The following is a 24,536-nucleotide window of genomic DNA, read 5'->3' as shown; positions in this document are numbered from 1 at the left end:
TACAATACAGTGGTTCTCAAACTCATAGCATCCATCGGAATCACCTGGAGGCCTTTTTAAAGCACAGACTGCTGAACCCCACCCCAGTGTTTCTGAGTCACTGGAGCTGGAAGGGGGCCTGACTTTGAATTTCTACCAAGTTCCCTGGTGATACTAATGCTGCTGCTCTTCTAGAGACCACGAAGGGCCCTGTTAAAATTTGAGAAAATAAAACTTTGAGAACCACTGTATTGCATGAAGAAAATAGAGCTTTTGCTCTATTCTTTATTAAAAAATAATACAAATGGCGTCATACTGTATCATCCAAGAACTTGCTTTTTTAGTTAATAATATATAATTAGCAGCTTTCTTTTTTTCTCATTCAACAGCTACTGATGGATCAATTTTAGAAGTCCCCTATTAATAATCATTTAATTTGCTTCTAGAGTGTTTGTGGATATGTTCTTGCCTTTACAAAAAAAGGTTGTGGTGGATTTTTTTTGTATCTTTTTGGTGAGTCAGTGCATAAATTCTTAGAAGATAAATTCTTAGAAGTTAAACTGTTGGGTAAAAGACTTGATTTTAAAAATGGATAGATAGTACTAAATTATTCTATCAAAGATAGAATCACTTTTCTATGAAAAGTGTATGAAACAGCCTGTTTCCCCACGCTTTTGCCAAGTGGGTATTATCAAAATTTTCCAGTTCCTGTTTGTTAGTTGTAAAATTATATCTTAGTGTTGTTTTGATTTATATTCCTACACTATTTGTGAGTTGAAAGATTCCTATGTATTTATTTTTCTATGAACTATAAGTTTGTATTCTTTGCATTACAGGTAGAGGGAACAGTATGAACAAAAGCACCAAGCCTTCCTTTGAATAGTTTCTAGTAGTTTTGTAGCATTGAAGTGTGAAGGTTGAGGTTAGGGAGAGAGGCAGGGAGCTAAGGTTAGAAAGTCAGGCAGGGGCCTGAGCTTAGAGGTCCTTGTGGGTCAAATAAAGATATTGGGCTTTATTTTGGGCAGAAGAAGCATTGGTGCTGTTTAAGCTTGTACTTTGGTTCGTGGTACTTTTGACAGAGCCATGTTTGTGGAATGGTCAAGTCTAATGTTTAATCTTCAAATAATTCATTCTTTAGTCCTTTCACCTTCGGCCTTAAAGCTACCAGATCAGGGCCAAGCGTGGTGGCTCTTGCCTGTAATCCCAGCACTTTGGGAGGCCAAGGTGGGCAGATCACTTAAGGCCAGGAATTCGAGACCATTCTGAGCAACATGGCAAAACCCTGTCTCTACTAAAAATACAAAAACAAATTAGCTGGGTGTGGTGGTGTGTGCCTCTAATCCCAGCTACTTGGGAGTCTGAGGCAAGAGAATTGCTTGAAACCCAAGAGGCAGAGGCTGCGGTGAGTGGAGATTGCACTACTGCACTCCAGCATGGGTGACAGAGTGAGGAAAAAAAAAAAAAAAAGCTACCAGACCAGGCTTCATAAACTGGTAAACATAAGAATGGGCCAAAGACTTCAACCCATCTGTGGCTTGGCATTGTCTCTGAGGGGGGAATTTTGCATGATCTCATGGAGAATGGATTTTGTTGCTTTATCTGATATTGTCCTCAGCTCCTCCTGAATTTGCCGAGATCTTACAGCAGTCAGTAAGGTTGGTGAGTTCTTTCGTTGTTTTAATTTGAGTGACTTTCTGGGAAAAACTGTGGATTTCGGCCAATATGCTAATGATAATAGCATTGCTTTGAAGGTCTTGTTCTGTAGAAAATCATTTCATAGTTAATTATGTCAGCAAATCAACAGCAACCTCTTGAAGAAGAAAGCAGTGAGGGGAGAAACTATATGTATATGTTTAAATTATTCAGAACTCAAAGAAAGGTCAGGAATTCACATTTCAAAAGGAGGAGTCTATGTAAGAACAAATCATTAAATTTGCATATCATTTCCCCATTATGGGCCTAGTTTTGTAATTGGCATATTAGGGATTAAAATGAAATAACTCTGCATTTAGAATTAGGAAATGACTCCCTCTGTCCCCCGACTATCTCCCTTTCTGTCTCCAGGGTCCTGGCACAGGAGTAAGAAACTATCACATTTAAATGTCTGCATTTAGAGAACTCAGGGTGTCCATTGGGTTTGTAGAAGATGGACTGACTCTGTTGATTCCCTTGTCGGGTGGACCCTTTCTCCATCGTCCTTCTCTCCTCAGTGTGTGTTCCTATTTAAATGGAGCCCCCTTCTTGGGAGGGAGACTGCTCCAAAGAGGAGCATGGTGCTTCAGCCACAAGCCACATAGAAGGCTTGCTCATAATGCTGCTAGAACTCTGCAGAGGAAGAAAGTTTTTTAGGGTCTTTTAATTTTAAGATATATTTGACTATTTTATATATTAATAATCCTCTCCTCCTTCACAACCCAGTAATTCCCCTTATTACTACATTACAATACATTGTGCTCATACGAGGAAGGTAGGGAGCAGAGCATTTTCAGTTAATATCTAATGTTTCCCACAGTAGGATTTATCGTGACATCAGGTAGTCTGTATTAACTGGATCATGGAGAAGGCATTTCTAATGATCATCTGAGAAGGCTTCACAGGATTAACAGATTTGAAACTTCATTCTGTGTGTGCCCAGGACACAGGCAGCTTGGTTAGTGTGGAAAGCCAAGTCATTTCAGGGATGGTAGAAAGAGTTCAGCTCTGGCTGATAACAAACCTGAATTTTTTTTTTTTTCTAAAGATTCTTTTTTTTTCAATATTTTACTATAAGTTCCAGGATACATGTGTAGAACCTGCAGGTTTGTTACATAGGTATACGTGTGCCATGGTGATTTACTGCACCTATTGACTGGTCCTCTAAGTTCCCTCCCCTCGTCCCCCCACCCCACAACAGGCCCTAGTGTGTGTTGTTCCCCTCCCTGTGTCCATGTGATCTCATTGTTCAGCTCCCACTTATGAGTGAGAACATGCGGTGTTTGGTTTTCTGTTCCTGTGTTAGTTTGCTGAGGTTGTTGGCTTCCAGCTTCATTCATATCCCTGTGAAGGACATGATCTCATTCCTTTTTATGGCTGTGTAGTATTCTATGGTATATATGTACCACATTTTCTTTATCCAGTCTATCATTGATAAGTATTTGGGTTGGTTCTATGACTTTGCTATTGTAAACAGTGCTGCAATAAACATGTGTGCATGTGTCTTTACAGTAGAGTGATTTATATTCCTTTGGGTATATACCCAGTAATGGGATTGCTGGGTCAAGTGGTATTTCTGGTTCTAGATCCTTGAGGAATCGCCATACTGCCTTCTACTCTTCCACAATGGTTGAACTAATTTGCATTCCCACTAACAGTGTAAAAGCATTCCTATTTCTCCATAGCCTTGCCAGCATCTATTGTTTCTTGACTTTTTAATAATCACCATTCTGACTGGCATGAGATAGTATCTCGTTTTGGTTTTGATTTGCATTTCTCTAATGATCAGTGATGTTGAGCTTTTTAAAATATATTTGTTGGCTGCGTAAATGGTCTTCTTTTGAGAAGTGTCTGTTTATATCCTTTGCCCACTTTTTGATGGGGTTGTTTCTTTTTGTCTTGCAAATTTGTTTAAGTTCCTTGTAAATTCTGGATATTAGTTCTTTGTCAGATGGGTAGATTGCAAAAATTTTCTCCCGTTCTGTAAGTTGCCTGTTCACTCTGCTGATAGTTTCTTTTGCTCTGCAGAAACTCTTTAGTTTAATTAGTTCCCATCTGTCAATTTTGGCATTTTTTTGCAATTGCTTCTGGCAAACCTGAACTTTAATATGGCTTTGTCCCTCTAAGGGCTTTGTGACTATCAACAGGATATTGACTCTTTCAACATTTCAGTTTCCTCATGTAGATGGGAGAAACAACATATACTTTGGTAGGTGTTATAAATGTGGATTCTCCTCTCCTTTTCTCTGTAAAGGGAATGGCTTGGTAGGTCAACAGGAGAAGGCATTATAAACAAGTAAATGTGCTTTATTGGAACACAAGGGTTGAACAGAACCCTTGGGAGGGTGTAAGCAGGGTTTTATGGAAGATGGTATGGGAGATCTGAAGTTTAATTTCTTTAAGGGGATGTTTGTTGGTGGAGTTTGGGGATGTCATTTGATGAGTCAGATTTTTTCATCCATGATATCTTTAGGACCTGTTCTGTGCATTTGGCTTCAGCCAAGTTTGGGTTTTATGTTTCCCTTGTGACTGCTGTTGGACATTACCTGTGTGGCTCTTGGAAGGTTATGGTTTTTGGCCACTATTCAAGATGGTTCACCATCCAAAACTGGCTCAGTTTGGATTCTTGTGGCTGCCACATTGTGAGGCACACATGGGGATTTGGTAGGTTCTGTCTTTTCTGCCTTTTGGAATCCAACTTTAAATTTAAAAGGATAGCCAACTTTTCTACTGTCTTTCTGATTTAATACCGTGTCCCTCTTCCAATCATCTCTTGTTAGTCTTTACAAATGGGCTCAGTAAAGAGCATAAGGATCCCCAAAACCCTGAAAAATACTGAGTTTCTGACCTAGTTGGTCAGAACTGTTGGAACAGTAATGAGAGCAGTAAACTGGTACCTCCATTAACTGCTGACTTGTTGCTGTGTCCTCACATGGTAGAAGGGGCAAGAGTCTTCCTTGGGCCTCTTTTATGAGGATACTAATCCCGTTCATGAGGACTCCTTTTTCATGACTTCATCATCTCCCAAAGGTCCCACTTTTTAATACCATCACCTTAGGGGTTAGGTTTCAACACATACATTTTTGGAGGACACAAGCATTCAGACCATAACATTAGACTGTCAGTTTGTTAAAATTAGAGATAATGTATTTTTCAGCCCCTTATTCCTAGCATCCTGGCATAGTGAAAGCACTTAATATTTGTTTGTTTACTGGACATCAAGCTGTTAGATATGGCGAGAATGCCTAGGTATAGATAACACATATTAAAAGATGTGGGTGTCAGCAATTGCAAAAATGTGAAAACAACCTAAATGCCCATCAATCAATAAGTGGGTAAAGAAACTGTGATATATATATCACACACACACACACACACACACGCGCGCGCGCACACACACACACACACACGATGGAATACTACTCAGCCATAAAAAGGAATGAATTAATGGCATTCTCAGCAACCTGGATGGGACTGGAGACTATTATTCTAAGTGAAGTAACTCAGGAATGGAAAACCAAACATTGTATGTTCTCACTCATAAGTGGGAGCTAAGCTATGAGGATGCAAAGGCATAAGAATGACACAATGGACATTGGGGACTCAGTGGGAAAGAGTGGGAAGGGAGTGAGGGATATAAGACTGCAAACAAAGTTCATTGTATACTGCTTGGGTGATGGGTATATCCAGATCTCACATATCACCACTAAAGAACTTACTCATGTAACCGAACACCACCTGTTCCCCAAAAACCTACGGAAATTTTTTTTTTCTTTTTTTTTTGAGACAGAATCTCGCTTTGTTGTGTTGCCCAGGCTGGAGTGCGGTAGCGCAATCTCGCTCACTGCAAGCTCTGCCTCCCAGGTTCATGCCATTCTCCTGTCTCAGCCTCCCGAGTAGCTGGGACTATAGGTGCCTGCCACCACACTCGACTAATTTTTTGTATTTTTAGTAGAGACGGGGTTTCACCGTGTTAGCCAGGATGATCTCAATCTCCTGACCTCGTGATCCGCCCGTCTTGGCCTCCCAAAGTGCTGGGATTACAGGCGTGAGCCACCGCACCTGGCCTAATAAAAAATTTTTTTTAAAAGATGTGGGTTTCAAGAGGTGATTCAGTGTTGGAGGCGAAGGTTGATTTGAGGCCCACACTTTGAGTAAGAAGGCTGTAGAGTGTCTTTGGTGATGCTATACTGTTACACCCAAATTTTCCTTCTGTGCCTCCCAGTGCCATTGATTCTTTCTGGTTATAAAGGAATTGCCCTTTTAAAGGGCTCTCTGTGCTCATTATTTCCTTTAATCTTCACAACAATTCCTTGGAGTAGTTGTATAGAATTCATGAGTCTCACACCTGTGAAGAGAGACATCAGTGAAGAGACTTACCCCAAGTGAGTCAGTGGTAGACACAGATGGGACAAGCATCTGGTTGACCCTGATATTGATTTATTTTTTAGTGTTGTGGAGAAGAATTGTCTTCATTTCTCCCAAATGCAGTGACTATTTGTTAGTCCATTCTTCAGCTCCTTATTGAGTACCTACTGCATACCAAATTTATTTGTGTGTGTATGCACTGGGGATACAGAGGTGGATAAGATAGATGCAGCTTATGTCTTCAGTTGTCAAGACACAGTCCTGCATTGCTTAGCAGGATGACTTCTGCACTCCGTGTTGGAGCTTCTTTTGAGAACTTCTGGGCTCAGAGACTATGTGTGTGATGTTGTTTTCTCATGTTCTATGGTGTCTGGATCTTCAGAGCCTGTTAGCCAGCTGGCTTCAGGAACCTATGTGTCATGGGTTCCACATGTGAACTTCTTGGTACTGGGGCTCTTGAGGTCTCTCCAGTTGGTGACAGGAAACATTCCAGGTGTGAGTGGCTGACCCTCAGAGTAGAGAAAGGGTTTTGTTGGTTTGTGTTTTGTTTCTTTGGATTTACATCTGGGTTTCTGAGAACTGACATTTTCATAATCTGTTCCTTCTCTGCATTATGTTAATAGACTTTTCTGGGGCAGGAAGAATTTAGTGGATGTCATTTGTTAGCCAAGGTATATGTCTGCTTTTTTTTTCCTTCTCCCCTCCTCCCATCAATCAAAGGATTTCTTAGTTTCTTATCTGTGAATCACTCAGGCTTCCACTTAATTGCCAGTTCAGTTTCCTCCTTGCCCATCCTCCCTTCTCTTTTCTCCTCTCCTTCCCCCACTTCTTTTCCCCATTTCCCTTTTTTCCCTCTCCCCACCACACTTCCCTTTCCTTTCCCCCTCTTTTCCTTTTCCTCAGATTCTTTTGAATTTTTCTTGATCTGCAACAAGCCAGGTCCTTTGTTAGGCATTAGTGTTAGACATCAGTGATGCATAAAAGATTGTTCTGCTCTTCCAGGAGCTAGATAAGGGCCTGGTTCAACTTCTCAGTATTCAGGGAATGGATTCCCTGCTTACTCCCTTCCTTCCTTTGGATGCCACAAAATGAGCACTTGACTGAAAATATGCTTATACGCGTTTTTACAGACTACGCCAAGCCACAGGTATGTCTAGATGAAAAATGTGTTGTGCCATTGCTACAGACTCTAAAAGTTTGGGGAACCATGGAAGTGTTTGGGTTTCTTTTGAGCCAGTCTTGGCAACCTTAAAACTTTTAGAAATGTCTCCCCTTGGAGGGAAAGGCTGAAAAAGAACTGAAGAGGAGGCCTTAAGAAATTTTCATGTTTAGAGGTAAAGTTTTGGTTAGCAAGCTGGTCTTTTCTTCCTATGTATTGTTGGTAGAGCCCATAGAGAAACAACTATTATTGCCAAATCAGCTCTTTCCTTCTCATTTCAAATTTTTCCACCATCTTAGAGCATGTGAGAATTGTTGAAAGTGGTATTCAGTCATTTCTATTAAGACTGAGGTGGGCAAGCTTAACTCATTGTTCATCTTTTTTCTTCCCAATCTTAGCAAATCCCTGATTGCAGTATAACTAACTAAATAAATTGCACAGGACTTGTGTACATCAACTCCCAGCAAAGTCCAAAGATCAAAGTTGAAAGAGGATACTGAATTCCTTCCCAGATTTCTGGGACACTGCTTCTGTGCACTGTCACCAAATAAATCCTGGAGGAGTGGTGCCTTAAGAAATAGGATAAGCTCATCCACTCCTGGGAGATTGTCATCATAGGCAGCAATCTTAATGCTCTGAGATGCTTCAGAGGGAAAGAAGGGGAAAAGTATAAAAGAACAATCCCCACATTATCGGTTTTTAGCTCAGTATTTGTAGTTTGTACCCCCTTCTTAGGATTGCTAAAATCCGTTTGCAAAGGACAGCCCTCTATTTCCAGGTCCCCTTTTCCTTTTTTCACGCTGCATTTGAGCAGTTTGCACATTTGTTGAAGAATCAGCCACAAAGTCTGTGGTTTCCTGTGGCACATTTCTAACAATATTTATACAGGCTATTATTTAATGAACTGTATAAATATTTATACAGAACAGTCTTTTGATCATAAATAGGGGCTAAAAGTCAGTCCAGTCCATGCTGAGGACTTGGACAGGAGGCTGTTTCTGTGCTTTGAAATGTCTTGTAGACTGAGAAGTTAGGTATGTCCCAGGACTTGTATGCAGCACAGCTTGAATTTCTGTTATTTTTCTTTCTCTTGGCCATCCACAGTCCGTGCCCTCATTTCTTTCCGCCTGACCACCCTCCCCATATCCCTAACAGCTGTTTTCTTTTTAGAGTATTTATCTTTGCCTAAGAAGAATGAAATGAAACCCCAGTTCCGACTCTCACCATTCATAATGCGGTCTTTGGAGTCACACTGACTTAGCCTCAAACCCCAGCCCCTCTGCTTCTGTGCCATGCAACTTTAAACAGCTTCCTGTCTGAGAACCTCACTTTCCTTAGCTGGGAAATGGGGCTCATACTGCCTACCTCACAGGGTTGCTATAAGGATTAAATGAAATCATGGAGTCACATGGTGATCTGCAGCTCAGAGCTCAATAGATATTTCTTGCTGCATTTGTTGTTCTTATTGAAGAAGTAATCAAAGGGTTTGGCTTTCAGTTTTAGCTGGATGTTGTGGAAGGAGCCCTAAACTTGCCGCAAGAGACTGTGGTTCAAATCCTGATGCCATTTGCTGTTTGTGGCACTTTGGGCAAATTACTCCACCCTTCTGAGGTATAATAAAGTGGTGATAGGTTTACCAAACTGATTGGGTTTCTGTGAATGAGATTAACATTATGTGGGAATAAGTGACACGATGATGATCCTTATCCTTGTTTACTTTACAAACTAGAAAAAGGAATAATGCTTTCCACTTTACAGTTACTTTACTTTTTGAGGCCAAGGGGTACTGGTTGCATAAGATTAGGAGTCTAGGACGCAGCAGATCATATTCATGACCCAGGAACAAAGGGCATAGAGGGGGAAGAGCAGGGGACCTATGATGCAGAAAATCCTTTGCTGGAGCTCACAGGTCGAATTTCAGGGAAGCTGCCCAAGGGCTTGAACATCCCTGCTTTCAGGTTCCAGGTATGGAAATAATCACAGAGGTCAGTTAAAACTATAATAATGGGAAAAGTGGTGAACCTCAAATATGCAAGTAGGATCTATTTCATAGAAAAACATGAACTGGGTGATGTGTGTGAATGACGCTGGGACGGTTTGACTCTTTGCTGCATGGTGCCCTGGTAATAAGTTATAGAAATCCATATTTTGCTAGAAGCAGGCCACCTGATGTTGTGGAAGGGTCAGTCTCTGAAGATGAACAGCCTGGGTTCTGAGTCAGCCAACCTTAGGCACAGCAGGCAGAGGCCCCCAGCAGAGTCCTTGACAAATGGGCATTTAGTAAATAGAGGAATAGCAGGAGGCAGTGGAGCATCCTGAGAAAGGTTAGGGCTGATGGAACCGGAGGGAATGGATTACTGTCAATTGTATTACTGCCTAGTAATATGGCATACTGGAGCAAGTTACTTTACCTATCTAGGACTTATTTTCCTCATCAGTAAAATGGGAGTGATCATAGTTATTGTCTTCAAGAATTGTGGTCAGGCATTGTAATCAAGCTGCTTAGCAGAATATCAGATATGTGGTAAACATGGTACCTTTTTTTATTTCCCCAGTGATGAATTTTAAAGACATCCATTCACTGAGTTACAAGGACTTACTGAGCTCCTGCTGTATGCCAGGCACTGGGCTTACAGCTGTGACACAGGCGGCAGCTGGAATTAACTGTAATCATACAGCTCCATTCTCCATGTGAAGGGTGGGCTCCTGCCAGAAACCAGAACTGGAGCAAGCCCAGGGCTAACTGTAGAGTGGAAATCTGCCTCTTTGGGTTTTACTGGAAAGGAATCAGGATGTGGGTAGGGTGGTAAGATGATGTATTTTATCATATTACTCTCTTCATCAGAGAGGGAGTCAAAAGTGAGGAACCCAAGCCTGAGCACGTGGGCCAGCCCCATGGGGAATCTGTCTTGTCATCGGGGCTGGCTGGAGTAGAGACAAGTCTGGATGCTGGCTGGCCAGGTCTGTGTAAGCCAGGGTATTGCATAGATTTTTCATTTCCTATTTATTTCTTTGTTTCTTCCTAAGCGTTTATAGTAGTCTTGCAAAAGTCTTGCCAAGGGCAAAGAGTTGTTAACATGCTAGGATCAGTGTTAAGGAGCAGCACCCCGGGGGCCTTTGCAGTAGAGTCAGTGGGAAGCCAAGAGAGGGGATTCCAAGTAAAGTAAGCAGCTGTGAGAGGTTGGTAGAGGGAAGGTAGAGTGGCTAGCTTCAATCTTCTTCCTGTTTGCAGCTAATAAAATTGAGGAAACTCAGCGAAGGCATTGCCCCTATTTTGTCAATCAGTGTATCCTCAGCAGGCTTCCTGGTGTTACTGTCTTCTGCATTTCTTCTGAGTCTCAGATGTCACCGATTGCAAGATGCACCATTATTTATTATTACCATGAAGTAAGAAAGGAAATGATACCAATTAATTGTAACATACCATTGATTGTAAGGTTCGCACTGATTTTAGAGAAGCTAAATATGGAAAAATGAGTGCCGTAGAATGAATAAAATGTGGTTGTAAAATGAATAAAACAGGCATGGACCTGTTCATCCTTGTTTCTATTAATTCATTGATTCAGTTGTTCATTCAGTAAACATTTACTGAAAACCTATTCTGTGCCAGACACTGTGCAAGGAGCTTGGGATACAGAAATCAATAAGTTTATTTTTTTCAGATTCAGTTAGGAAGACAGACATGGAAAGAAAAATAAAATTGTGATTCCAGAGTGGTAAGTTTTAAAAGAAAGCAGGGACAAGATACCATGTTGGCATCCTTTGTATGTATGCAAGGGGAGAAAGGGAAGGAAGCCTTTTCCAAGGAGAATTGATGGCTGACCTGGGTCTTAAAATATAATTCAGTGGTCACCAGGCAGACAAGGAAAGGAGAGAATTAGGAAGGGATGAGCAAAGGATTGGGGCAGCCTTTAGCAGCTGGGGGCAATTGAGAGCTTATGAGGAGTTTGAGGATGTCTGTAGCCTGGGGTGAGAATGAGCAGGACTGTATTAGGTGGGGCTGGATGGCAGGCAGAGGGAGCCTGTGGAAGGTGTGAGATCCTGTGCTGAGGCCCTGGGGTATATCACAGCTCAAAGCTGGTGGTTTTCAGTTGTCCTGAGAGAGGGCCTAGCAGAGGGACTGCTGGGGGGAAGGGCTGGAGGGTGGGGCAAGGGCGATCTTTGCTTCAGAGCAGCTCTGTTTTTATCTGTTTTGTTTTCTTCAAATAATGGCTTGAAGAAAAGATATCACTGTTGAATGAATGAAGGAATGAATGATTTGAAAACTGGTGCTAATGGTCATATGGAGGTCCCCAAGGGGAATGTAAGCAAGGGAGAGAAGTTGAGGTTACACACCAGTGGAGGTCTGACGAAGCTCCGATGAACGGAGCAAATGTTACTACTGTAGCTTCTCCATTTTATTTTTCACCTGCTCATGAGCCACAGAGCCAAAAGGGGGACAATTCTGTTGGGAAATCATTGTGATTAAGACAGAAGCAATTACTTTTAATGAAGTTTTTATTGTTTTATTTGTTTTTTACTGGAGTAAATATCTAGGAAGCAGTAACTGAACATCTGCTGGTTGATTTTCTTTCAGAATCTCCATGTTTGACTTGGCTAGGGAAACATTTTCTTTCTGAAGTTGAAGGATGCAGAAGGTTGCCCAGGTTGAAATTAGACTGTGGGTGGTAAGACTGCCTTGAGCTCACCTGGAGAGTTGTAAGGCATTCATCTGCTCAGTTGTGTTGGGGGCTTGTTCTTATTCTTTCAAAGCCAATCTGGAAAATAAAAGCCTCTATGAGATTCCATGTCATGCGGGCTAATCTGACCAAAGGGACTTAGAGCAGCCATGAAGGCCAAGGAATTCCTGAATGTTCTCTGGTCAGATTTCCTTGTAACTCACAAGGGGTCTGTAAGGAAAACAGATTGTCTAACTAATTCCTGATCTTGTCTCCTCGGGGTTCCTTCCCAATTCCCAGTCACTTCATGACAAAGCTGCAATATATTTGCCTCTTCTCCAAAGCTATACGGAAAGCTTTTAAGAAACAAAGGAAAGAGCATGAGACTTGGGATTGCACAAATATGGGACTTTAGGTCCAGGCTGCCCCTGAATGAAGCTGATTAAATTCCTTAACTTCTCATAGACTTGCTTCTTAATCAGTGTAGTGTATATCATTATAATAATGTACATTTACTGTTTGAATTTATGAGTAGACCTAGCTAGCATTAAGCAAAAAGTTACTTATCTCTTGGAATCTCACCTTGACCACCTGTAAAACAGAGATGTAAATAGCCTCACCTTCTAGAGTCATAGTGAGGAGTAAAGGGGACATAAGCACTTTTCACAGTGCTTGCGTGTAAGAGGTACTCAGTAGGTAATTGTTGAATGAATGACTGACTAGGAGGACAAGGTTCCTTTTCAGTACCTTGGCTTCTGTTCTTGTTGATTGAAATTCACTGAGAAGAAACTCATCTCCATTGCCTCCAGATTCTAAGTTCTCCTACCACCCTGTACTTGCCCTTACAGCACTCATCACAACTTTGCCTAAATAATTATGTATTTAAATCCTGACTCTCTCTCAAGAGTGGAAATGCCATGTCTGAGGCCATATCTGTGCTGTTCACCCACCATGTAGCTCAATGTTTATTAGTATACTGTTATCACTAAAAATGTTTGTTGGATGAATAAATAACAAATGGCTACCGGTTAGGTAGCAGTACCTCTTTTATTTCTACTTTTGAGATGTTTTGTGACTGTCTTTGCAGATCCACTTGGTCTTCATATGGTTTTTACACTTGCTTACTATAGGTGGAGGAACTGCAATGTCTGGTGGAGAACAGAAACCGGAGAGGTACTATGTGGGTGTGGACGTTGGAACAGGCAGTGTCCGTGCAGCTCTGGTGGACCACAGTGGGGTCCTGTTGGCTTTTGCAGACCAGCCAATTAAAAAGTGGGAGCCCCAGTTCAACCACCATGAGCAGTCCTCCGAGGACATCTGGGCTGCGTGCTGTGTTGTCACAAAGGTATGGGCAAAACTGGTGTTCTCTCCTTGTTCATGTTCCTACCTGCTGAGTGTTGTGTGTCAATCTGGTGCCGTAAACAATGTTGGGGTAACTTTAGATGCAGAGGTAAGCAAGACATAGGCCTTGCCCTTCAGGAGCTCACAGTCTACTGGCAGAGACTGATAAACAGCTAATATATGGTAAGAGCTGGGATCAAAGTAACTATAGCTGGAGCTGGGGAAAGAGCTAACCGGAGGGGGCTCAGGGAAGACAGGACAGCTTGAGGTGTGACCACATGTGGAAGAATTCACTGATCACCTTATTAACATTTACCACGCCTTTAATGTGTGCCAAAGGCTGTGTAAAATGTGTTAACTTGCACTGTGTAGTTGCATCTTCACATGACCCTATAAAGGTAATACTGTCACTACCCCTATTTTATTGAGGGAGAAATGTAGGCACAGAAAAGTTAGGTAACTTACTCAAGTTCACACAGTAAGTAGCAGAGGCAGGACTAGAACAAAGCAGTCTGACTCCAGAGGTGCGCTCTTTTTTTTTTTTTTTAATTAAAAAAAATTCAATGGGTTTTTAGGGAACAGGTGGTGTTTGGTTACGTAAGTTCTTTAGTGGTGATTTCTGAGATTTTGGTGCACTCATCACCCAAGCAGTGTACACTGTACCCAATGTGTAGTCTTTTATTCCTCACCACCCCCCAGCGCTTTCCTCCGAGTTCCCAAAGTCCAATTGTATCATTCCTATACCTTTGCCTCCGAGGTGCACTCTTAATCAGTGGACTCTGCTGCCTTCCAAGTGGACAAATGAGGATGAGAGGAACTGCATTTTGGGCAGAGGGAATAGCATATGCAAAGGCATGGTGGCACGAAAACATGGTGTGTTCTGATAAAGCAAAGAAGTCAGATTAGAGTGTCTCCCATATATGCCAGGCATATGTTCACCCTGAGTGGCCTTGGATTGGATGCAGCCTGCTAGCTTGGGAAGGAAAGCAATGCTTCACAATTCTTGTTTGTTTTTAAAGTTTCACTTGACTGTTTGATTTTATGTCTTGGTGATCAGTAATGACAGAGATCCTTTTGTCTTTTTTTCCATGGGGAAAAATAAAGTCCTGGATTCCTTCTTTTCCCTGTTCCTAGTTTAGTTCCTTAAATATTCATGAGGTGCTTGGTAATTTGCAGATGGACAATTCACCATTCTGTCCCTATTGATCAGTCTGTTTAAACTTTAATGAATTCTGGGCTGCTGTTAGTGCCCCCAGAGAAGAAGGCAGAGAGAGGAGGGAGTGGGTAGGCAGTACCAGAGCATTATACAGGAATAAAAGAGGGATGCATCTTCTCTTTTGCCCATTTAATTTTCCTCTCCTCTCCCCTCCTTTCAGCCCCCAATCTGGTAAGAATCTTCTACTCTTTGCACTTGGGCCTTCTTTCTTCTTTTAACATACAGCCTTGCTTGCCGTTAAGGAAATTATCAAGAAGAAAATATAATCCCCTGATGAAAAGCTACTTTAAAAAAGGTCTACTCTAAGTACAGCTGGTTTAATGGTAGATTTTTAATCATCTCCCAGTGGTGGCCAACTTATCATCTGTTTGAGCCCTGTTAGCTGCATAAGTACCATGGACATATGTCGATAGCAATGCTATTGCCCTATAGCAAACCTAAATGAAGCCCTTGGGTCTTAGGCGATTCTCCTCACATGGAGTATGGATATGTGGGCATGTGCCAGAAGCCACAGGATAAGCATGTTACATCTATGTGGAACATCATTGCTGGTGTGAGGCTTAAGGAGGGAAGCATTTTTATGTTAGAGAGATAATAACACCATAGGAATGAGAGAGGTAGGTGACCTGTTATAGAGCACAGATTCTGCAGCCAGACTGCCTAGATTGACATCCCACTTACAACGTTTATTAGTTTGTGATCTTGGACAAGTTACCTAATGTTTCTTGCTTCAGTTTCCTTATCTGTAAAATGGAAATGACATTAGTACCTACTTCCATAGGATTGTTGTGAGGATTAAATGAATTAATGCACATAGGATGTCATAACATTGCCTAGAAATGTGTATGGGTTGTTTCCTATGGTGGTGCCGATGGTGACAGAAAATGAGCAGATTATAGAAGATAGTGAATTTCTAAGATAAAATACTGAAAAGTCAAAGTCTACGGCGGGGGAGGCGCTTCTTGGGAATATTCATTCACTCTCCTGGTTAGGGTTCTTTCTGTGTAAGACTTTGAGAAACACTGGTCTCTAGGGCAAAGGGTGGCATCAAATATGTCCTGGTCTGTCTTTTCTTCCTCATGGACTCCAGGAAGTTGAGAGCTTCAGAGCAGTTGTTCTAATTCCTTTTCCCTAAGTCATTCACATTGCCTGAGATGACTTTCCTCTTAGTTAAAGCAACAGTAAGGATAATGTGGTGTCAATGATGATGACAAAGACAGCTAACAGTTCTTGGGCACACTGGTCCAGGTACTATACTGAAGAGCTTTTACCCATCACTTCATTTTATCCTTACAATAACTACTTTTTAAGGTAGTTTTGATTGTTCTCTCTGTTTTGAAGATAGAAAAACAATGAGCTTTGAAGAGGTTCAGTAAGCAGCCTAAGGTCTCCTGAATAAGAAGGGGACGCTGTCCCTGCCACTGCTACTGCTCTCATGCTCTGTCCCTTGTCTCTCTCCAGCCATATCTCCCTCCACATGACCCTACCTGGAATTGATAAGAAGCAGCCTGAAATTTTTAGATTTTCTACACATGGGGCATCACGAGGTTACCCAGGATTACGAGTGCCTTTACCTGGTTGCCTGCTCATCTGGGAAGTGTGTGCCCCCTCAGCAGGGGTTATATCTAGTTTATCTGTATGTCTCTAGAATTCTTTGCTTGTAGTGTGTTCAATTAATGTTTGTTGAGTACAGAAATGAATGATATATCTCTGTTGTTTACATTGTCTGGAATACTCTTCTCTTACCTTCCTCACCTGCCCAACTCCCACCTTATAAAGTAAGTTTAGGCAGGGCGTCTTGGCTCACGCCTGTAATCCCAGCACTTTGGGAGGCCAAGGCGGGCGGATCACGAGGTCAGGAGATTGAGACCACCCTGGTTAACATGGTGAAACCCCGTCTCTACTAAAAATACAAAAAAAAAATTAGCCAGGTGTGGTGGTGGGCGCCTGTAGTCCCAGCTACTTGGGAGGCTGAGGCAGGAGAATGGCGTGAACCTGGGAGGTGGAGCTTGCAGTGAGCCGAGATCGCGCCATTGCACTCCAACCTGGGAGACAGAGCAAGACTCCGTGTCAAACAACAACAACAACAAAAAAAACAGTAAGCTTAAACATTCCTGTCTCCTGAGTGTCTTCCTTGGTGACTTCTGACTGTCTATGCCCTTTTTTTTTTTTTACCAACCTCAGAAGAAAGAGAGGGTGAGAAGCCCCTCTCTACTGTCCAGAGCCCACCATCTTCACCCAGATCACTTTCTACTCCTTATCTTTGCATTTTACTTGTTGGCTTGTTTAGCCCCTTTTAAACTAAGAGCTGAGCTCTTAGAGAGATTCATCTTTGTGTCTCCAGTATCTAACACATTGCCTGGCACAAATTAGGTGCTCAATTAATGGCTGTTGAATGAATGTTACTTAGAGCTAAAAACAAAGAGACAAAATCCAATCTAGCATTCCTTATCTTGTTTCAGTGTCACTGTGGGGCAGGAAGGACAACTATTCTTCCTATTTGAAATATGAGGAAATTGAGGCTCTGGAACTAACAAGTATTAGAGACAAGACCAGAACCCTGGTGAGATGGCTCCAAATCTTCCTCTCTGTCTTCCTCCCTACATTCCCTAAATTTGGCAGGTTTTATTGGGCTGGTAAGCAGCACACCTAAGAGGTTTTATGGAAACTCACAAGTCATAGAGGTTATATGCAGTCCATGATTTTAAAGGTTCCTTTATGGAGCCACAAATCTTAATCATTCCAAAAATGCGAGAACATTTCAAATTAGTGCATGATTCATACTAAACTTCTCTTAGGAAGAAGGAGAAGATAAGCTGGAGGAATCATTTAGCCAACAGGTGTTTGTTGAGTATCATTCTTTCATTTAGTCTACAAACATTTATTGAGCACTTAACTATGTGCTATGCTCTTTGCTAAGCATTGGAGCATATTAGAGGAGAGGTATACAAGAAGTCTGCTGCTTTTAAAGATGAAACAGCTTAATTGTATGAGAAAAATAAACAACACATATGAAGCCAGTAAAGTACCATTTTGTTCTGTCTTGGTGCTATCTATATGAGTAGTGGTTGTTGGGAGGGGGACAGAAGAAAGAGTAGCCACATGTGGGGTTGAGCAATAGTGTTAACCTTATATTCATAGAACCATTATAGTTTACAGTGCATCTTCATTTTCATTTGATTGCTGTTGCAGGGTGAAGTAGGGAAGAAGTTGTTATTCCCATTTACATTTGAAAAACTGAGGGCCAGAGAGTTAAGTGATTTTCCGAAGGTCACCCAGGTGGTATGTGATAAGGCAGAACTCAGATGGGTCAAACCTATGCATTCTCTCTATCTCTAGCACCATATACCTTTATATTTTGCATGGAATATTATTCCAAGAACCTAACTGATGTCTTGATATTCATTTTTCTTTTCTTTATTCTTGCATTTGAAGTGGTTTTTTTTCCTCTAGTGCTAACTGGTCATGTCACTCTTTTGCTACAACCCTTCAACATCTATCACTCTACTACAGGCATAATGATAAATTCAGTTCCAGACCACCATAATGAGGTGAATATTGCAACAAAGCTCACATGAATTTTTGAGTTTATCAGTGCATATGAAAGTTATGTTTACATTATATTGCAGTCTATTAAGTGTGTAATAGCATTAGTCTAAAAAAAGTATATAACTTAATTTTTAAAAATTGCCAAAAAATGTGTTAATGATCATCGAAGCCTTCAGTGAGTTGTAGTCTTTTTCCTGGTGGAGGGTTTTACCTTGATGTTGATAGCTGCTTACTAATTAGGGTGGTGGTTGCTGAAGGTTAGGTGGCTGTGGTAATTTTTTTAAGTAAGGCAATTTTTTAAGTAAGGTTTGCTGCACTGATTGACTCTTCTTTCACAAAAGATTTCTCTGTAGCATGCAATGTTGTTTGATAGCATCTTATCCATGGCAGGACTTCTTTCAAAATTGGAGTCAGTTCTTTCAGACCTTAGCCTTATCAATTAAGTTTATGTACTATTCTAAATTGTTTGTTGTCATTTCAACATTGTTCATATCATCTTTATCAGAAGTAGATTTCATCTCAAGAAATCATTTCCTTTGTTCATCCATAAGAAGCAACCCCTCATCTGTTCATATTTTATCATGAGATTACAGCAATTCAATTTCATCTTCAGGGTCCACTTCTAATTCTAGTTCACTTGGTATTTCCACTACCTCTGCAGTAACTTCCTCCACTTAAGTCTTGAGCCACTCAAAGTCATTCATGAGGGTTGGAATTAACCTCTTCCAAATTCCTGTTATGTTGATATTTTGACCTCCCATGAATCGTGAATGTTCTTAATGGCATCTAGAGTGGTAAATCCTTTCCAGAATGTTTTCAATTTACTTTATCTAGATCAATTAGAGGAATCACTATCTATGGCAGCTATATCCTTACAAAATGTAATTCTTAAATAATAATACTTGAAAGCTGAAATTTCTCCTTGTTCCATGGGCTGCAGAATGGATGTTGTGTTAGCAGGTATGAGAACAACATTCATCTCCTTGTACATCTTCATCAGAGCTCTTTGGTGACTCGGTGCATTGTCAATGAGGAGTAACACTTTGAAAGGAATCTCTTTTCTTTGAGCAGTAAGTCTCAACAGCAGGGTTAAAATATTCAGTAAACCATGCTGTAAATAGATGTGCTGTCATCCAGGCTTTGTTGTTCCATTTCTAGAGCACAGGCAGAGTAGATTTAGCATAATTCTTAAGGGCCGTAGGATTTTTGGAATAGTAAATGAGCATTGGCTTCAACTTAAGTCACCAGCTGCATTTGCCCCTAACAAGAGAGCCACTTGTCCTTTGAAGCTTTGAGGCCAGGCATCGGCTTTTTGTCTCTAGCTGTGAAAGTCCTAGATGGTATCTTCTTCCAATATAAGGCTGTTTTGCCTACCTTAAAAATATGTTGTTTAGTGTAGACACCTTCATTGATTGTCTTATCCAAATCATCTGTATAACTTGCTGGAGTTTCTGCATCAGCACTTGCTGCTTCACCTTGTGTTTTCATGTTATGGAAATGGCTTGTTTACTTAAACCTCCTGAACCAACTTCTGCTAGCTTCAGACTTTTCATTCTGTAGCTTCCTCACCTGTCTCAGCCTTTACAGAATTGAAGAGTTAGGACTGTGCTCTGGATTAGGCTTTGACTTAAAGAATGTTGTGGCTGGTTTGATCTTCTATCTAGACCATTCAAATTTTCTCCATATCAGCAATAAGACTGTTTCACTTTCTTATTCAGGTGTTCACTGGAGTAGCGCTTTTAGTTTTCCTCACGAACTTTCTTTTGCATTCACAGCTTGACTATTTGGTGCAAAAGGCCTATTTTTTTTGCCAGTCTTGGCTTTCCCTATGCCTACTTGACTAAGCTTAATCATTTCTAGCTTTACATTTAAAGTGAGAGACTATGACTCCTTCTTTCACTTGAACATTTAGAGACCATTGTAGGGTTATTAATTGGCCTAATTTCAAAGTTGTGTCTCAGGGGGTAGGGAGCCCTAAGGAGAGGGAGAGAGATGAGGAATAGCTAGTCTGTGGAGCAGTGAGAACACACACCACATTTATCTATTAAGTTTGCCCGTCTTATATGGGTGCAGTTTGTGGTGCCCCAAAACAATTGGAATAATAACATCAAATATTATCATTAGCAGATATAATATTAATGAAAGTTTGAAATATTGTTAAGAATTACCAGAATGTGACACAGACATGAGGTGACATGAGCTGTTGGAAAAATGACACTGATAGACTTGCTCTTTGCAGAGCTGCTACACACCTTCAATTTGTAAAAAACGCAATCTGCAAGATGCGGTAAAGCAAAGCACAATGATACCAGATATGCCTGAGGCATACCTCAAACTGCAGTTTTAGTTCCAGACCACTGCCACAAAGCAAATATCTCAATAAAGCAAATCACATGAATTTTTTGATTCCCCAGCATACATAAATGTTTTGTTTATGCTGTACCGTAGTCTATTAAGTGTGTAATAGCACTGTATCTAAAAAAAATACGTACCTTAATTAAAAAATACTTTATTGCTAAAAATGCTAATGAAGTGAGCACATGCTGTTGGAAAAATGGCAGCAATGGACTTGCTCGCTGCAGGGTTGCCACAGACGTTCAATTTGTAAAAAATGTAATATCTGCAAAGTGCAATAAAGTGAAGCACGATAAAATGAGGTATGCCTGTATTTGGGTAGAACTCAATCCTTAACATGGCCTTCAGGGCCCTACATGGCCTGTCTCGACTTGCATTCCTGGCTCATCTCATGATGCTTCTCCTGGCTCTCTGCATTCCAGCCACACCTTCCTTCTGTCATGTCCTCAAACATGCAATGCTCCCTCTAGCCTAAGAATTGTTACCCAGATTCTTTCTTCTGGCTGCATGTCCTTCCTACCTTCCACCAGCATATCTAACTCCTGTTCATCCTTAGACCTAAGCTATCCAATCCAATAGTTGCTGAACCCACAATGCTATTTAAATTTATAGTAATTACAATTAAATATAATTAAACATTCACTTCCTCTTTTGCTCCAGCCAAATTTCAAGTGTGCAATAGCCACATGGTGGCTATTATACTGAACAGCACAGATATAGCACATTTTCATTATCGTAGAAAGTTCCATTGGATATTGCTGCCTCAAATCTTAATTCAAAAGTTAGTTCTTCAAGGAAGGAGCATTTTCTCTACCAATACCACATCCAACTAAGTCTTATTTCACTTATTAAATGTTTTCACAGTGCCTTGTACGTCTCTTTCATAGAACTCCATGTGGTTCATGAATCATTCATTTTTTGTTATCAAATAATAAAATCATTCTATAAATCAAGAATAAAATACCATAAAATGAAACAAAATAATAAGATATTTCACTTTTTGGATTAATGTATGTCTTCCCTACTAGATTTTATGTTTCAGGAGGGCAGGAGCTATGTTTTGCTTACCCAGAGCCTGGGTTATATTAGACCCAGGAAGTGTAAAAAAAAATGAAGGGTCAAAAGAAATTGAGAGCACTTTGGGAGGCCCAGGTGGGCAGATCATGAGGTCAGGAGTTTGAGACCAGCCTGGTCAACAATGGCAAAACCTTGTTTTTACTAAAAATACAAAAATTAGCTGGGCGTGGTGGTGCGCGCCTGTAATCCCAACTACTGAGGAGGCTGAGGCAGGAGAATCACTTGCACCTGGGAAGCGGAGGTTGCAATAAGCCGAGATCGCAGCACTGCCCTCCAGCCTGGGCGACAGAGCAAGACTCCATCTCAAAAAAAAAAAAAAAAAAAGAAAAGAAAAGAAATTGAGACCTCCCTACTTCTACCCACTGGAGAAAACTTGAGAAAGGTTGTAGGGCAAAAAGTGACTCTTGAACTCTTAAGAGAAGACAATTGGAACTGGAGGAATAGAATGGTCAGAAGCGCTGAGATGGGAACGTCAAGGATCCAATCCTAGCTGGAATAGGTGGTTTCTAATAGGAAGAAGGAAAGGGAGGCTAGAATTGACGATACAGGGGTAGGTGAGACAGCTGGCTCAGACCAATGGGGAGCTCCTCTAGAATCATCCTGAGTTTGAGATTGACCAGTCTTGCAACAGATTCAGAATGGCTGGCAGAGAAGAAACTAAATTTAAGGATGTCAGGAGGCAGACATCCTGATGAGTTTCAGAGGCTGAGATTTTTTTTTTTTTTTTAAACTATAAACTTTGGGAAGACTGGGACCATGTCTCTCTTGACCAGGATATGTTCTCTGTGTCTGGCACATATAGGTGCTTAATATTTTTAATAATAAATGGCTAGATTAGACTATTGGCAGAGGAATAAATAGGAGGGCTGAGACTGAGAGGCTTTAGGAAGGCAGGCATAACTGGACTTGGTAACAATGGAGAGGAAGGAGGTAGAGGCTATTTGAGTTTCAGTTCTTGGCAGAATGTTGGGGTCCCTGATATAAATGAGAGTATTTGGCCTTTATTTCATCATCTTATCATCAAATGGCAATACCATACCTAAGCTGGGATGCTATGTAGGTAAAGGATTAGGACTGGGTTTATTTACTTCACTGGTCACTAGAGTAGCTTTTACAAAATTGACTGCCTTCAAGGGCCTTCCAGGTAATGCACGCCCCAACATAAGCTGTATTTGTCTTCTCGCTGTTCCCCCTCCCAGGACCTCTGCGCTCGCTGTTCCCCTGCCTGGAACACTCTTCCCCCACATTTCCATGAGGTCCACTCCTCATGTCCTTCAGGTGTATCCTCAAATTTCACTTGCATCTTGCATAGGAACCACCTCCTCCTTGCATTCCTAATCCCCCTGAGTAATCACTTTCTAGTATACTATATCTACACTATGTAATTTATTTGATTTATTGGGTATTGTCTATCCCTACTAAAATGTAATCTCCAAAAGAGCAAGGATTAAAAAAAAAAGTTTTTCTCTCCATTGTTTTTCCAATACCTAGAAGAGAAAATTCTGCACAGCCTGACCCTAGAAGGGGCTTGATTATTTTCGCTAAGGACTTATGGCTAAGTGAGTGATTGAACTGTGTAGCCAACAAGTAGTGATGGAGCCTGAGGGAACTGGTGATTGCATAACTCCTCGTACGCCCCCAAAGCTGACAAAGGTATTCAAATCAAGATTTAAAAGAATACAGTACCTGCCACTCAGAACTCTACTGCAAGCTGGATTATGTCCATGAAGCCCCAGGCTTTGACCTTTGCTCTAAATAGAGCTAAGGATAAAACCAGGTATGCATCTGACCCTCCAGTTCTCAGTTTGGAGGGTTTCTAAGAAACACCGTCTCCCCACCCAATATGGCAGATCTTGCTGATTTAAAACACGTGCAGAATTGAACCATTTCTCACAATAAGAAGAAAGTGATACACAATCCCTTCCCCAAATATTTGTTTGCTGCCCCATAGCTACGAGTTGACAGTTGTTAGACATGGAACAGGTTACCAAATGAGGTTGCAGAAATCTCTTTCTCTGGAAATTCTTTAGAAGAGCAATGTGCTTTCTCTCTAGCTAGGGAAATTCTCTTGATTCCAAGCTGTTAGAATGAGATTACTAGGCTGCTTTCTTCTTCCATTAATAAGAATATAAAAAAGAATTCTTAGGTCACCAGGTCAAGCCCCAGAGGCCTTCTGGGTAGTGTGACTCTGACAGTCATCTTTCTGGGATGGTTTAGGTGGTGTGGGGTGAGGGGTTGGGAATGGCAATGTTCCTCAGCTGTGGATGAGCATGATCATAAGGCATTTCCTTATAAGGCTGGGGAAATAGTAGTGGCTACCTAGCTAGATCAGGTTTAAATGCATGCCACAATTACTCTTCCAGTTTCTTGTGAGAGGTCTCTGTTTGAAAGATAGAGACACTGAGTCTTTGTGACTGAAGGCCATGATTGTAATATTGAGCACTCTGTAGGTCTGTAGAGGGGATTCATAACATACATTGAAGAAAATATTTTCCTTGCTCCTACTAGGTTACTCCCGCCATGATTCTTAGAAAGATTTGAGTCTATCCAATTTTTTCTATTCCTATTCTTTTTGCTTGTCATTTTTATATGTGCTTACATGACACAGCAAGCATGCTGTGCTTTGTACATAAAAACATTCCAGGAACACAATAAGGCATTGAGTGTATTTCCTATCCTATTTTCTATAAAGGTTTACTGGTTTCAAAGTAATTTCAGACTCCACTGATCCCATTCAAAGCCCTTGATTCTTACTTGGGAGGTATCTCTCACTCAGGAAACTGAGGCTCAGAAAGTTGATGGAGTTAGTGCAGGATTACCTGACCCAGAAGTGGTGGAGTTGGCACCAGAAGGAAGTTCTTTGGACACCACATCCTGTGTTTGTTTCTACTCCCAAACTGCCTTGTGGTATGGAGTTTGAGTCATCTATATTTTCTCACCCAAGTCCTCTTTTGACTAACTGCAGACCTGTGTGAGATGGGCTTACCCAAGTCAGACATGTACTTTCTGGGCACAGAAGCCAGTTGGGCCACATAGCAAGTAGATGTTAGGGCTGGGTGATTGATTGATTGGTATCCCACGTGGAAAGATTTGAAGCAACCAATTTGCTCTAATATAAACTGCTACTTACTGTGCACTGATG

At 41.2% G+C, this 24,536-nt stretch overlaps 1 protein-coding gene across 9 annotated transcripts in view; it reads left to right on the top strand.

The window, feature by feature from the left end:
- FGGY (FGGY carbohydrate kinase domain containing) overlaps nt 1-24,536 on the top strand; it is a 459,452-nt gene that overhangs the window by 11,800 nt on the left and 423,116 nt on the right. For 7 of the 9 annotated variants that reach the window (XM_034966197.3, XM_034966184.3, XM_034966174.3 and 4 more), the window contains exon 2: nt 12,987-13,201. The exons of the other annotated variants lie outside the window; for them this stretch is intronic. In XM_034966197.3, the coding sequence (XP_034822088.1) occupies nt 13,001-13,201 (201 nt within the window). In that variant the 5' untranslated portion in view covers nt 12,987-13,000. The remainder of the gene's footprint in view (nt 1-12,986; nt 13,202-24,536) is intronic. 9 annotated transcript variants of the gene reach the window in all.

This window comes from Pan paniscus, chromosome 1 (assembly GCF_029289425.2).
Source record: "Pan paniscus chromosome 1, NHGRI_mPanPan1-v2.0_pri, whole genome shotgun sequence".
NCBI lineage: Eukaryota > Metazoa > Chordata > Mammalia > Primates > Hominidae > Pan > Pan paniscus.
The sequence above is the reverse complement of the archived record's forward strand: the minus strand, read 5'-3'. Positions and strand labels throughout refer to the sequence as shown.